The sequence below is a fragment of the Hylobates moloch genome, unplaced genomic scaffold (assembly GCF_009828535.3).
Source record: "Hylobates moloch isolate HMO894 unplaced genomic scaffold, HMol_V3 SCAFFOLD_19, whole genome shotgun sequence".
NCBI classification, from domain to species: Eukaryota; Metazoa; Chordata; class Mammalia; order Primates; family Hylobatidae; genus Hylobates; species Hylobates moloch.
In genome coordinates, this window is record NW_026652294.1 from 22901258 (window position 1) to 22916446 (window position 15189).

General features: G+C 46.2%; 1 protein-coding gene across 4 annotated transcripts in view; it reads left to right on the top strand.

Moving 5' to 3' along the window:
* The window catches only part of XRCC6 (X-ray repair cross complementing 6), a 44255-nt gene extending 31547 nt beyond the window's left edge, over positions 1 to 12708 (top strand). For all 4 annotated transcript variants that reach the window (XM_032139078.2, XM_058431206.1, XM_058431207.1 and 1 more), the window contains exons 9-13: positions 558 to 719; positions 4013 to 4142; positions 5341 to 5441; positions 10013 to 10126; positions 12289 to 12708. In XM_032139078.2, coding sequence (XP_031994969.1) covers positions 558 to 719; positions 4013 to 4142; positions 5341 to 5441; positions 10013 to 10126; positions 12289 to 12482 — 701 coding nt within the window. In that variant the 3' untranslated portion in view covers positions 12483 to 12708. The remainder of the gene's footprint in view (positions 1 to 557; positions 720 to 4012; positions 4143 to 5340; positions 5442 to 10012; positions 10127 to 12288) is intronic.
* The last annotated feature ends 2481 nt before the right edge of the window (positions 12709 to 15189 follow it).

The window sequence follows — 15189 nt, forward strand, 5'->3', positions numbered from 1 at the left end:
ATAATTAACTTTCTTAAGTGGAATGTTTGGGGCTTCTAAACCTCTTATTCCTTTTTAAATTTTCCTTTCTGTGTCTCTGCTGCCCCCATTTTCCCTTCAGCTGTGGGGTCCTCCAACCCTTAGCTGTTGAGATATTATAAGCCCTTTAAAGGCTTGTTGTGGTGGCTCATGCCTGTAATCCCAACACTTTGGGAGGCTGAGGCTGGAGGATCAGTTGAGCCTAGGAGTTGGAGAACAGTGTGGGTGACTTAGAGAGACCTTGTCTCTACAAAAAATCTTAAAACTAGCTGGGTGTGATGGTGTATGACTGTAGTCCCAGCTATTCAGGAAGCAGAAGTGGGAAGATTGCTTGAGCTTGGGAGGTCAAGGCTGCAGTGAGTTGTGATTGCAGCACTGCACTCTATCCTGGGTGACAGAGCGAGACCTTATCTCAAATGAATAAATAATAAAATTAAAATAAGCCCTTTAAAGAAAATGGAAGAGAAACTATAGGGCTAAAAGAAGAAAAGAGGAAACCTTTTTTTAGGAGGCTGGTCACTGGGCTTTTTGTTTTCTAGGGAGCTCAACCCTGTTCAGTGCTCTGCTCATCAAGTGTCTGGAGAAGGAGGTTGCAGCATTGTGCAGATACACACCCCGCAGGAACATCCCTCCTTATTTTGTGGCTTTGGTGCCACAGGAAGAAGAGTTGGATGACCAGAAAATTCAGGTGACTCCTCCAGGTATGTGGCAGAGATACTTCCAGGGCTTCTGAACCTTGCTCATACTTTCGAATCATCCATGGGCTCCTAATGCAGACCTACTGAATCATAGTCTCTGGGAATGGGGCTTAAAAATGTCTATTTTTAAGCTTTCTTGGGTGAATTTAATGCACAGCCAGGTAAGGCCACTAAATGTGGTGATGGGTTGCACAGCATGCACAGCCATACAAGGCTGATCTGCAGCTAGGATAGAGAAGTGTCTGCCTAGGGTACTGTTTGCAGATTACTGACACAAGTTCTTGGGACCTCACTGCCGACACCCTTCTTTCCAAAGCCATTGTTTGGCACCCTTGTAATGTCTCACGTTTGGTTTAGTTCCTATACAAACCAACCATGGGGTTTGCCAAGATAGTGAGGTATAGCGGAAAGACCATGGATTTTAAAGTCAGATTTCACTTTATCTTGTGCTTATGTGTCTGGAAGCTTGCTTGCTTTTGTTTTGGGCCCATCTCTGCTGCTTGTTAGCTGGTCAACGTGGGCAAGTAATTTAACCTTTCTATTTAATATTCCTTAGCTACAAAGTTGGGCGTTCTGGAGCACCTTTCCCTCGGGGTGGTTTTACATTTGAGATGAGTTACTGTAGTTTTAACTTTGATCCTCAGCATGCTCAGGAGTGCTCAGTTGCTAAGCTATTGTATCTCGGCTCCAAATCCACCCTTTTATGCTCTGCACTGCTGAGGCTGAAATGATCTAAACCTAATTTCATCTTTCACAGCTGGCTCTCAGGCTGTGTCTATAGTGGGTGCTAGAGGGAGACCAAAGGGCAGAGGAGAGGTGAGGGACTTGCTTCTTCCTGTTTGCTCAGTGTGGTCAGCATTGTCAGCAAAGGCTTTCGCCTGGTAGCAGCAGTTGGTTACAGGGCCTAGATTTTTTAGTCCTTCCAGAACCAGCCAGTAACAACTAAAATCAGCCTGATAAGCCTTACTGTTACCTTTTATTTATCACGTGGTAGAGGGTAAGGATAAAAGGGGCGAGGGTGAAGCTCAGAGGAGGCCCCCGTGGAGCTGAGACTTAGCCCTCCAGGGAGGAGGCACTGTCCGGCTAGCTCTGGATGTATCGAAAAAGCTGGAGACTGGAACCAACTGCTGCCAGGTAAAGGGTCTTTGCTGGGGCAATACAGATAGGAACAGTAAATACAGGAGGGCCACAACCACAGTTTTGCTTTCTGCAGTTTCAGTTACCCATAGTCAACCATGGTCCAAAAATTTTAAATGGAAAATTCCAGAAATAACTTAAAAGCACAATCCCACCTGGGTCAGGAATCATCTGTTTGTACAGCATCTCCACACTGTAAATGCTACCCACTGGTTAGTCACTTAGTAGCTGTCTTGGTTATCAGATTGACTGTCAAGGTAATCAGTATTGCGGTGCTTGTGTTCAGGTCACCCTTATTTAATAATGGCCCCAAAGCACAAGTGTAGTGGTATTGGCAATTTGGATATACTAAAGAGAAAGTCATAAAGTGCTTCCTTTAAATGAAAAGGTGAGAGTTCTTGACTTTAAGGAAGAAAAAATATATGCTGAGGTTGCTAAGATATATGGTAAGAAGGAATCTTCTATCCACAAAATTGTTAAGAAGGGAAAAAATTCATTTTAGTTTTTTTTTTTTATGCTGAGGTTGCTAAGATACATGGTAAGAAGGAATCTTCTACCCACAAAATTGTTAAGAAGGAAAAAGAAATTCATCTTAGTGGCCGGGCACGGTGGCTCACACCTGTAATCCCAGCACTTTGGGAGGCCAAGGCGGGTGGATCACGAGGTCAGGAGATCGAGACCATCCTGGCTAACACGGTGAAACCCCGTCTCTACTTGAAAATACAAAAAATTAGCCGGGCGTGGTGGCAGGTGTCTGTAGTCCCAGCTACTTGGGAGGCTGAGGCAGGAGAATGGCGTGAACCCCAGGGGGCGGAGCTTGCAGTGAGCCTAGATCGCGCCGTTGCACTCTAGCCTGGGCGACAGCAAGACTGTCTCAAAAACAAACAAACAAAACAAAAAAAACAAAAAAACAAAAGAAATTCATCTTAGGTTTTTTTGGTTTTTTTTTCCTTTTTTTACATAAATTGAGACAAAGTCTCACTATGTTGCCCAGGCTGGTCTCGAACTCCTAAGCTCAAGTGATCCTCCTCCTTCAGCCTCCCAAAGCGCTGTGCTTACCGACGTGAGCCACCATGTCCGGCCCAAGCTAGTTTTGCTGTTGCACCTCAAACTGTAAAAGTTACTGCCCACAGTACATGAGAAGTGCTTAGTTAAAATAGAAAAGGAGGCCAGGCACTGTGGCTAATGCCTGTAATCCTAGCACTTTGGGAGGCTGAGGCAGGTGGATTGCCTGAGCCCAGGAGTTTGAGACCAGCCTGAGCAACATGGTGAAACTCTGTCTCTGCAAAAAAACAAAACAAAACAAAACAAAACAAAAAAGTAGCCAGATGTGGTGGTGTTCACTTGTAGTCCCGACTACTTGATAGGCTACTTGAGCCTGAGACGTAGAGGCTACAGTAAGCTGTGATCACACCACTGCATTCCAGCCTGGGTGATAGCAAGATCCTGTCTCAAAAAAAAAAAAAAAAAAAAAAAAAAAGATGAAAGCTGGGCGCAGTACCTCACGCCTGTAATCCCAGCACTTTGGGAGGCCGAGGTGGGCGGATTCCCTGAGGTCAGGAGTTTGAGACCAGCCTGGCCAACATGGCGAAATCCCGTCTTCACCAAAAGTACAAAAATTAGCTGGGCATAGTGGCGCCTGTAATCCCAGCTATTCAGGAGGCTGAGGCAGGAGAACCGCTTGAACCTGGGAGGCGGAGGTTGCAGCGAGCCAAGATTGCGCCACTGTACTCCAGCCTGTGTGACAAGAGTGAAACTCCATCTCAAAAAAAAAAAAAGATAGAAAAAAACATTAAATATTAAATTTGTGAATGTACAACATGGACAGAAACATGTTTCAATTGATGGCAGTCAGGTTTGGTGCTGCCTGAGGTTTCAGGTATCCTCCGGGGTTCTTCAAACATATTCCCCAGGGATAAGGGATCTACTGTATACAGGAAGGGGCACCCCTCCTCCCTTGCAGTCTCCTGGAAACTGCAGAGGGAGTCTGTTAGGCAGATGATAACAAAAACCAGCTGGTGAAGTTCAAGAAATGGGGCCTGCAGGGCCCCGGCCCCAGCACCAGCACCACAGGACATAGAAGGAAGAATTTGGAGCTGAGAAACAAGTGACTGCAACACTTGAAGTCAAATCAAAGAAAATTTATCTCCCTTCTTCAGGCTTCCAGCTGGTCTTTTTACCCTTTGCTGATGATAAAAGGAAGATGCCCTTTACTGAAAAAATCACGGCAACTTCAGAGCAGGTGGACAAGATGAAGGCTATCGTTGAGAAGCTTCGCTTCACATACAGGTGAGTCAATCTCAGGCCTTCTGGAACTGCCTCCTGAGTTGAAAGTCTTATTAGAAACTTAGCTTGGGCATAGGCCAAGAGAATGGCACTACTCTTTTCAGCAAACTAACAGATTACTACTTGTTATTAATAGTTTTTTGAAAGCCATATAGAGAATGGAAGCTTTTATTATATTGGAGACTCTGGGATTCTGTGGTTGCTCTGTTGTGCTGTACTTAGCCAGATTGGTTGGTTGAACAAATTCGAAAAAATAGTGGGATTCTTAGTTGCCCTTCTTGATTGTGTTTGTTATTCCACAATGAGCAAAAGTAAATAAATCTAGTGTAAATTGTTACAGGCTTAAAAGAATAAGTAATTCAAGTCATTCCCTCTCACATATATAATAGACCAACTCTCAGAGCCTGCATAATGGGACACTAAACATAATTTTTTTCACGTCATTTTTAAATAATTTTTTATTTTAATTATTATTATTTTGAGACAGGGTCTCGTCACCCAGGTTTGAGTGCAGTGGTGTTACCATAGCTCACTGCAGCCTTGACCTCCCTGGGCTCAGGTGATTCTTCCACCTCAGACTCCCGAGTAGCTGGGACCATAGCCTTGCACCACCACACCTGGCTAATTTTTGTATTTTTTGTAGGGATGGAGTTTCACCACGTTGCCCAGGCTGGTCTGGAACTCCTGAGCTCAAGCCATCCGCCTGCCTCAGCTTCTCAAAGTGCTGCATTACAGGCGTGAGCCAGGGTGCCCAGGCTGGTTTGCTTTTTAAGTTGATGTGAGACAAAGTCTCGCTCTGCCCTCCAGGCTGGAGTACAGTGGCACGATCATGGCTCACTGCAGCCTTGATCTCCTGGACTCAAGCAGTCTTCTTACCTGTGCCTCCTGAGTAGCTGGGACCACAGGCATGCACCAACATGCCTGGCTGATTTTCAAATTTTTTGTAGAGACGGTCTCACCATGTTGTCCAAGCTGGTCTCGAACTGCTAGACTCAAGCATTCCGCCTACCTTGGCCTACCAAAGTGCTGGGATTACAGGCATGAGCTACCACACCTGACCTCAACTGTTTTACTTGGGGTGTTTTTGTGTTTTTCCTCAGCTCACCCTGGACCTGTAGTATCTCAGGTGGTTTTATTTATTCTTCTTTTTTCAATGTTTAAATTATCATGTTTCAATTGAGTTACATTATTGTTTTAACAGAAGTGACAGCTTTGAGAACCCCGTGCTGCAGCAGCACTTCAGAAACCTGGAGGCCTTGGCCTTGGATTTGATGGAGCCGGAACAAGCAGTGGACCTGACATGTAAGGCGGTTGAATCGAGTAGTTCTTTTCATGGGAGGCTTTCTTACTGGTTCCACTCTGAACCAGTAATTTGGTGCATTTCCCAGTCCTCTCTAAACACTTAACCTCATTGCCCAGACGCCCTCTGTTTGGGAGCTTTTCTAGACCAGCTTAAACAGCCACGGAACAGATTTGGCTGGTTCCATAGTGAGAGGAGGAGAATGCCAGGCTCCTGAGACCTGCCTCTGCACTAGGCCACCCTGTGACTACATGCTGGTGAAAGTTAAAAAATAAGAGGCTGGGCACAGTGGCTCACGCTTATAATCCCAGCACTTTGGGAGGCTGAGGCGGGTGGATCACGAGGTCAAGAGATTGAGACCATCCTGGCCAACATGGTGAAACTCTGTCTCTACTAAAAATACAAAAAATTAGCTGGGTGTGGTGGCGTGTGCCTGTAGTCCCAGCTACTCGGGAGGCTGAGGCAGGAGGATCGGTTGCACCCAGGAGGCAGAGGCTGCAGTGAGCCGAGATTGCACCACTGCACTCCAGCCTGGTGACAGAGCGAGACGCTGTCTCAAAAAACAAAATAAATAAATAAATAATATAGGAGGAAATAAGTGGTGGATTTGGGTTTAGAATCCAGCGACTCCGGCCGGGTGTAGTGGCTTACGTCTGCCTCCTGGGTTCAAGCTATTCTCGTGCCTCAGTCTCCTTAGTAGTTGGTCCCTGCCCGGCTAATTTTTGTATTTTTAGTAGAGACAGGATTTCGCCATGATGGCCCGGCTGGTCTCAGAATGATCTCTTTTATTTTAGACAAAATAGCCCCAGTGTTAAAAGCAGAAGAGTTACTGGACCATTGTTACTGTGGTGCCTACTTAGCTGTGTCTGGAAGAGAAACATTTTGAGCTAAACAGCCCATCTCCTCCTTTCAGGCCTTAGGCAAATTCAGAAGTCAGTGGCCTAGTGCCTAGCAAGGTAGTTTAGGACACAGGCTTTGGAGGTGACTGATGTCTATTTGATCTCAGCTCTGCTACTTACTAAATTGAGTAGCTTTGGGAATATTACTTAATCCCTCTGAGACTTGGTTTCCTTTTTGGTAAAATGTGGATAATGATATTGTTCTTACAAGGTGTTAACAAAATGTAGGCCCTGACACTCAGTAAGTGCTCAGAACACAGCCATTGTCTTTAGTCCACAGCTATTCCATTACCAGGGTCTCAACTCCTTACGTTCTGGCATCCAGCCCTATAATTTCAGGGAAAGTCCTGTTTTCTCTTCCTACCTCTATTTTCAAAACAGTTGGTTGGGTTGGCTGCCCTAATTTTTATTTATTTATTTTTATTTTATTTTTTTTTGAGACAGAGTCTTGCTGTGTTTCCCAGGCTGGAGCGCAGTGTTATGATCGCAAGCTCACTGCAACCTCCGCCTCCTGGGTTCAAGCAATTCTCCTGTCTCAGCCTCCCGAGTAGCTGGGATTACAGGCACCTGCCACCGCACCCAGCTAATTTTATTTATTTATTTATTTATTTATTTTTTTTTTTTTTTTTTTGAGACGGAGTCTCGCTCTGTCACCCAGGCTGGAGTGCAGTGGCGCAATCTCCGCTCACTGCAAGCTCTGCCTCCCGGGTTCACGCCATTCTCCTGCCTCAGCCTCTTGAGTAGCTGGGACTACAGGCGCCTGTCAATACGCCCAGCTAATTTTTTGTATTTTTAGTAGAGATGGGGTTTCATCTGAGCTCGTGATCTGCCCGCCTCGGCCTCCCAAAGTGCTGGGATTACAAGCAGGAGGCACCGCACACGGCCTATTTTGTGTTTTTATTAGTGATTGGGTTTCACCATGTTGGCCAGGCTGATGTCAAACTCCTGACCTCAAGTGATCCACCTGTCTTGGCCTCCCAAAGTGCTGGGATTACAGGCGTGAGCTACTGCGCCCAGCCCGTCCTAATATTTCTTACAACCTAAATGACCCAGATTTCTATCCTCAGCCCTCTCTTCTCTGCCTTCTTGTTTTCTTATCCACTCGCGGAACTTCAGTTACCACCTCATGGCCATGACCCCCAGGCCTACACGTCTCCAGCCCTGTCCTTTCTTCTAAACTCTTGGCTGGAACCTCCAGCTACCTGGTCAGCGTCTACTGTAGGACCTGGATATCCTTCCGCTCAAACATCTGAACCTTTGACTCTTTCCTCTTTTACAACCCTCACTCTTTTCTAATCAAATGCCTGTGTATTTCCGTCTAACACCAATATATGCTTTTTTAAAGTAAGTATTTATTGAAGACTGGAAGTTGTTTTCCCACTCTCTTCTCAGCTTTGTAACACTGTACCACCAGGGTTTTCATCCTGTGTCGGTGGAAACCCTCCGACTCCTTTCCTGGACCTGCTTCCCTTCTTCCACAGGGCTGCTCTGAGTAACTCTGAGCCCACTCTTCCTCTCGCATTCCACTTCTCGCAACCCTCAGCAGGTTACACTGGCAGTTCTCAAAGCGTGGTCCCTGGACTGGCAGCCTCAATGTCACCAGGACATTTGTGAGAAATGCAAATTCTTGAGCCCTCTCCCAAGCTGATTGAATCTGATGCTCAGGTTGGTGCCCAGAAGCATGTGTGTTTTTTTTGTTTTTTTTTTGTTTTTTTTGTTTTTTTTTGAGACAGAGTCTCACGCTGTCGCCCAGGCTGGAGTGCAGTGGCGCAATCTCGGCTCACTGCAAGCTCCGCCTCCCGGGTTCACGCCATTCTCCTGCCTCAGCCTCTCTGGGTAGCTGGGACTACAGGCGCCCGCCACCACGCCCGGCTAATTTTTTGTGTGTTTTTAGTGGAGACGGGGTTTCACCGTGGTCTCCATCTCCTGACCTCGTGATCCGCCCGCCTCGGCCTCCCAAAGTGCTGGGATTACAAGCGTGAGCCACCGTGCCCGGCCAGTACTTTTATTTTTATTTTTAGTACTGAACATCGGCCGGACGTCAGTACAGTCATTCATTCATTCATTTGAGACAGGTTCTCATTCTTGTCACCCAGACTGAAGTGTAGTGGCGGGATCTCGGCTCACTGAAACCTTTGCTTCCCAGGCTCAAGGAATTCTCCTGCCTCAGCCTCCTGAGTAGCTGGGATTACAGGCGCCCGCCACCATGCCTGGCTAATTTTTGTATTTTTTAGTGGAGATGGGGTTCACCATATTGGCCAGGCTCATCTTGAACTCCTGACCTTAGGTGACCACCCGCCTCGGCCTCCCAAAGTGCTGGGATTACAGGCATGAGCCACTGCACCCAGCTTCTCAGTACTTTTAAAACTCTACAGATGATTCCCAGATTGGAAGCCAGTGCTCTTGCAGAGGTTCCCATGATGTGGAGCAGGGGGCTTCTGATGTAGCAGGAGCACAGTTTGGCTCCAGCATTGTGCCATCTAGGTACACCAGCAAGAGCTCCTCTCCATGCTTGGCAAATATGGGCATGTGAGCTGCCCATCTCATCACCCTCGCCCTTGATGTGACAGCTCATGTCAGAAGCTTGATTTAACAATATAGTTATAAGCTAACAAAAAACGAAACAAAAGTCTGATCTTTCCTCCAAAGTTGCCTTTTCCTGTCGTATTTGCTCCCCCTGTTTCAGCCAGTCATCTCCCCATCCCACTCCTATTCTTCTTACGTTCTGGTTTCCAGCTCTGTAATTTCAGTTAAATAATAAGTCCTATTCTGTCAGTAAGTCCTGCCAGTTCTGTCACTTCTCATATATATGGGTCCTCCCACCCACACCCCACTTCACCTGTCTATCTTACCCTCTTTCAGTTCACCCTCCATGCAGCTATCGGGGTTCTTTGGATAAGGCCTAATTCCTTGGCAGGCATCCAAGCTTCCACGACCTCGCCATGCCCATCTTTCCCACCTCTCTACTGGCCCTGTCCTCCTCAACACCCTACCTTGCAGCTGTATGTCATCTGCTGTTTCTCACCTGATGCCTTCTGCTTCTTATCTTTCACCACCCCTCCTGTGTTCCAGTGTGCCTGTACAGTCACTTCTTGCATGGTGTTGCCCAACTCCACTGCATTGTTTTTATCCACCTCCTCACTCTCACTGGGCTGTAAGCTCACCGCAGGCATGAGCACTTGTTTGAGCTCCCAGAATCTAGCTTAGTATCTCCACTGTACCACTCCCCTTCGGGAAAGTCATGTAATCTCTGCTTTTCTCCTCTGTAAAACTGGGGACAAATCAAGAGGCTGAGGCAGGAGAATCGCTTGAACCAGGGAGTCGGAGGTTGCAGTGAGCCAAGATCACGCTACTGCACTCCAGCCTGGCAACAGAGCAAGACTCCACCACAGAAAAAAAAAGACTGGGGACAAATTTACCTATCCTATAGGTTGTTAGAAGGAGTAAATAGAGTAAGTTTAAAGCATTTACAACAGTGCCTGGCGGTAGTATGTGTGATTACAGTAAATGCAGGTGTTGGAAGGTATTTGGTAAATGCTGGAAAGACCTTTCCCTAGACCCCTCCCACCTCAGCAGTTAGGTGCTCTCTCTTCTGGTTCTCAGAGAGTTGGAAGTGGACAGCAAACTGGGGCTCGTGACTCAACAGGCCACTCTTCTGTGTTTTGATTTTCCAGTGCCCAAGGTTGAAGCAATGAATAAAAGACTGGGCTCCTTGGTGGATGAGTTTAAGGAGCTTGTTTACCCACCAGATTACAATCCTGAAGGGAAAGTTACCAAGAGAAAACACGGTGAGGAGCTGAATGTGGACATGTGGGCTATTTTTAAAAATTGCTTTTATGATAGTCTTATCACAGTGGGCAATATCGTTTCAGAAATATATATTCACAGTCTAGTTAAAATGGCTTTTATCCAAAAAACAGACAATAACAAATGCTGGCAAGGATGTGGAGAAAAGGGAACCCTCATACACTGTTGGTGGGAATGTAAATTAGTACAGCCACTATTATGGAGAATAGTTTGGAGTTTCCTCAAAAAGTGAAAGCTAGAGCTACCATATGATCCAGTCAGCATATACCCAAAAGAAAGGAGATCAGTATATCAGAGATATGTGCACTCCCATGTTTATTGCAGCACCATTCACAATAGCCAAGATTTGGAAGCAACTTGTGTCCATCAACAGATGCCTGGATAAAGAAAATGTGGTACACGTACACGATGGAGTACTATTCAGCTATAAAAAAGAATGAGATCCTGTCATTTGCAATAATATGTTAAGTGAAGTAAGCCAGGCTCAGACAGACAGACATTTACATGTTCTCACTTATTTGTGGAATCTAAAAATCAAAATAATTGAACTCATGGAGATAGAGCATAGAAGCATGGTTACTACAGGCTGAGAAGGGTAGTGAGGCATTGGGGGGTTGGTGGGGATGGTTAATGGGTACAAAAAAAACCAGAATGATTAAGATCTATTTGATAATACAACAGAGTGACTATAGTCAGTAATTTATGTACATTAAAAAATAACTAAAGGAATACAATTGGAATGTTTGTAACAAAAGATAAATGCTTGAGGGGATGGATACCCCATTTATGCTGATGTGATTATTTCACATTGCATGCCTGTATCAAAATACCTCATGTACCCCACAAATATATATACCTAGTATGTACCCACAAAAATTAAAAATGAAAAAATTTTAGAAAAGAACTGTCTATACAACCATACATATTTACACATACCAACATACATATTTCAGCACAAATGGAATAATAATCACATTGTTTTCTAGTTTGCTATTTTTGTTACTCAGCTATATATGTTGGACAGTTACTTATATCCACACTTACCTATCTATCTCATTTTTTAAAAAATGAGGCTGCAGAGTAGTTCATTGGATAGATATACCAGATTATTTAACCAGACCTGTATTGACGGGTGGATATGCTGCAGTGAACATGCATTTCCATTGTGTTCTTGTGTGAATAGATCCACAGGATACATTCTTGCAGTGAATTGCTTCCAAAACAGTGATTTACCCTCTATCCAAGGAGTGCGAATGTTTTCCTGCACTCTCACCCTTCCAGGACTTAATTTTTTCAATTTCTATTAAAAATGATACAGAAGTTGGCCAGGTGCGGTGGCTCACGCCTGTAATCCCAGCACTTTGGGAGGCCGAGGTGGGCGGATCACAAGGTCAGGAGTTCAAGACCAGCCTGGCCAACACAGTGAAACGTTGTCTCTACTAAAAATACAAAAATTAGCCAGATGTGGTAGTGGGCGCCTGTAGTCCCAACTACCTGGGAGGCGGAGGCAGGAGAATCCCTTGAACCCGGGTGGCGGAGGTTGCAGTGAGCCGAGACCACACCATTGCACTCCAGCCTCGGTGATAGAGTGAGACTCCATCTCAAAAATGATACAGAAGTTATATCCTTTTTTTGTTTTTAGGCAGTCTTGCTCTGTCACCCAGGCTGGAGTCCAGTGGCTCAATCACAGCTCACTGGCTCACTGTAGCCTCAACCTCCTGGGCTCGAGTGATCCTCCAGCCTCAGCCTCCTGAGTAGCTGAGACTGCAGGTGCACACCACCATGGCCGGTTGATTTTATTACTTTAGAGCCAGGGTCTCACTGTATTACCAAGGCTGGTCATGAACCTGTAAAAGATTTTCGAAGGAAGGAAGGAATGACTTACCCAGAGTGAGCAACAGTTTTGGGTAAACTGATGGCATTCACACTACTTGTAATTTCCTCCTAGGTGTGAACTGTGTTTTATTTTGCACTTTAAATGAAGCTGCCTTATCGAGTTAAGTCTTCCCCATGGTGTCCTAGGCTGGCATCACAGCCAGCCTATGGTTAACTGCAGCCCAGATTATGCGAGGGCCCCCATGCCATGTAGCTGGGATGCCACTTGTAGCATTTCCAGTCACTCCCTCCTGACCTTTCCCCCCAGATAATGAAGGTTCTGGAAGCAAAAGGCCCAAGGTGGAGTATTCAGAAGAGGAGCTGAAGACCCACATCAGCAAGGGCACGCTGGGCAAGTTCACTGTGCCCATGCTGAAAGAGGCCTGCCGGGCTTATGGGCTGAAGAGTGGGCTGAAGAAGCAGGAGCTGCTGGAAGCCCTCACCAAGCACTTCCAGGACTGACCGGAGGCCGCGCATCCAGCTGCCCTTCCACAGTGTGGCCAGGCTGCCTGGCCTTGTCCTCAGCCAGTTAAAATGTGTTTCTCCTGAGCTAGGAAGAGTCTACCCGACATAAGTCGAGGGACTTTATGTTTTTGAGGCTTTCTGTTGCCATGGTGATGGTGTAGCCCTCCCACTTTGCTGTTCCTTACTTTACTGCCTGAATAAAGAGCCCTAAGTTTGTACTATATACTGTTCTTTTGTGTGAAGGAGAAAGATGTGTATGCCTTGCATCCAAAACTCACTTGCCATCACTTAGCTTAATTTTCTCTTTCATTGGGAACACTCATCACCGCAATGGAAACAAAACAAGTATCAGCGGAGAGGGTGAGAGTGTGACGGGTCAAGGCAGGCGAAGGTATTTCGGGAGTAAGAAGCCCTAGCACGATTATATTATCCTTATCCTCTGTCCTCTAGCCTGTTTTCCTTTAAATGTGTCATGTTAAGGTGTAAAAATCAGATTTCTGAAGCAGTAAGAAGGTAACACTTAGTTCTGGGGCCATTTGCTTCGTGAGTAAACAGCAACTCCCTCTCATTGCATTCCTCTTAATGCAACATTAAATCATGCAAAAATATACCCATTTTCTGTTGCCCTGAGAATTTGGGTTCCAGAATAAGTGAAATGAAGAGTTACTCCTCTTGTGTTTCAGGGGAGCTGTAGGAAGTTCAAGAAGATGAGAAAATGTCCTAGTATTTAAAGAAGGGGAAGAGGACAGGAGTGTCCTGCTCATTCTGCTGCCACAGCTTTTGAAGAATTAGCCTGAGGGAAGGAAGGAGAGCATCTGGAATTGGTCTCCTCTGAGGATGTGAGTAAGGGTTTGCATGTCCTGTGTCCTTCAGGACTAGAGCAGCACCTCATGAGGAAGAGAGTGTAGGAGGGGCCAAATTACTCCTTTCAGCTTTGGATTCTCGGCTCTAAGCTTTATAGGTTTTTTTTTTTTTTTTTTTTTTTAACCTGTTACTGCTTTTGTTTCTGTTTGAAAGGAGATACTGTATTTTTTTGTATTTCCTTACCTGTCTGGGCAAGAGGGGAAGATAATTCTCCCATTAGATGCTTAGAAATTGTTGAGAAATTGGACCATTCCCCTTAAATGGAGCAAGTTTGGAAACTGGATTCTATAGGGTGTTAATCTACGAAGGTAGATTGAAATCACACTAGTCACAGCCAGTCACCTGCAATAGGAGGGCAAGGAGTAGCCCCACTGAGCCCTTGGTATCCGACCCTGGATGCTAGAGCTAGTGAAGAGCAGCCCTGGAGTGAGCTCCAGGCTGGCTTTGCTGTGCACACTATGCCCAAGCCTATGCTCCTTTGCCTCCTACTTCCAAAATGGAGAGAATGAGAGTTCAAGGGTCAAACACCTACCAGAGCCAGGCAGGTATGTGAATGTTAGACAAATCACCAGAGGTCTGTGGTAAACAGCAACAGAATGATATTTCTCTGTAAATGAATGATGCCTTCTCTGCCTGCTGAGCCCCCCACCCAGGAGAGAAGAAATACCATGTTCTGGTGGAATTGGTTAGGCCTTTGGAAGCTCACAAGGCTGATTTAGCAAATTTACGTCTTAGTGCCATCATATATACAAGTGACCTTGGGCAGTTTATGAGGCATTTTTGAGGCTTGGCTTCCACATTCTTGTAATAACGTCACATGGTGAAAATGAGAAAATACGTAAAAGAACATGGCACTCGATAGGTACAGTTGGTCTTCTGCATCTGCAGGCTCTACATCGATGGATTCAACCTACGTGGATCAAAAATATTTGGGGGCCAGGCGTGCTGGCTCACGCCTGAAATCCTAACACTAGGAGGCCGAGGCAGGCAGATAACGAGGTCAGGAGCTCGAGACCAGCCTGGCCAGTATGGTGAAACCCCATCTCTACTAAAAATACAAAAAATTCGCTGGGCATGATGGCATGCACCTGTAATTCCAGCTACTCGGAAGGCTGAGGCAGGAGAATCACTTGAATCTGGGAGGCAGAGGTTGTACTGAGCCGAGATCGTGCCATTGCTCTCCAGCCTGGGCAACAGAGCGAGACTGTCTCAAAAAAATAAATAAAACTTGAGGAAAAAAATCAATGACTGCATCTGTACTCTTGCTCTTGTCGTCCAGGCTGGAGTGCAGTGGCGCGATCTTGGCTCCCTGCCACATCTGCCTCCTGGGTTCACGCGATTCTCCTGCCTCAGCCTCCTGAGTAGCTGGGATTACAGGCGCGCACAACACCGCACCCGGCTAATTTTTTACTTTTAGTAGAGACGGGGTTTCACCATGTTGGTCAGGCTGCTCTCGAACTCCTGACCTTAGGTGATCCGTCCAGGCCTCCCAAAATGCTGGGGTTACAGGTGTGAGCCACCGCGCCTGGCCAGACTTCAAATTTTGTCATTAGCCCGCCGGGCGCGGTGGCTCACGCCTGTAATCCCAGCACTTTGGGAGGCCGAGGAGGGCGGATCACCTAAGGTCAGGAGTTTGAGAGCAGCCTGGCCAACATGGTGAAACCCCATCTCTACTACTAAAAATAAAAAAATTAGTCAGTTGTGGTGGTGGGAGCCTGTAATCCCAGCTACTCGGGAGGCTGAGGCAGGAGAATCACTTGAACCTGGGAGGAGGTTGCAGTGAGCCGAGATCACGCCACTGCACTTCAGCCTGGGCGACAGAGCGAGACTCCGTCTCAAC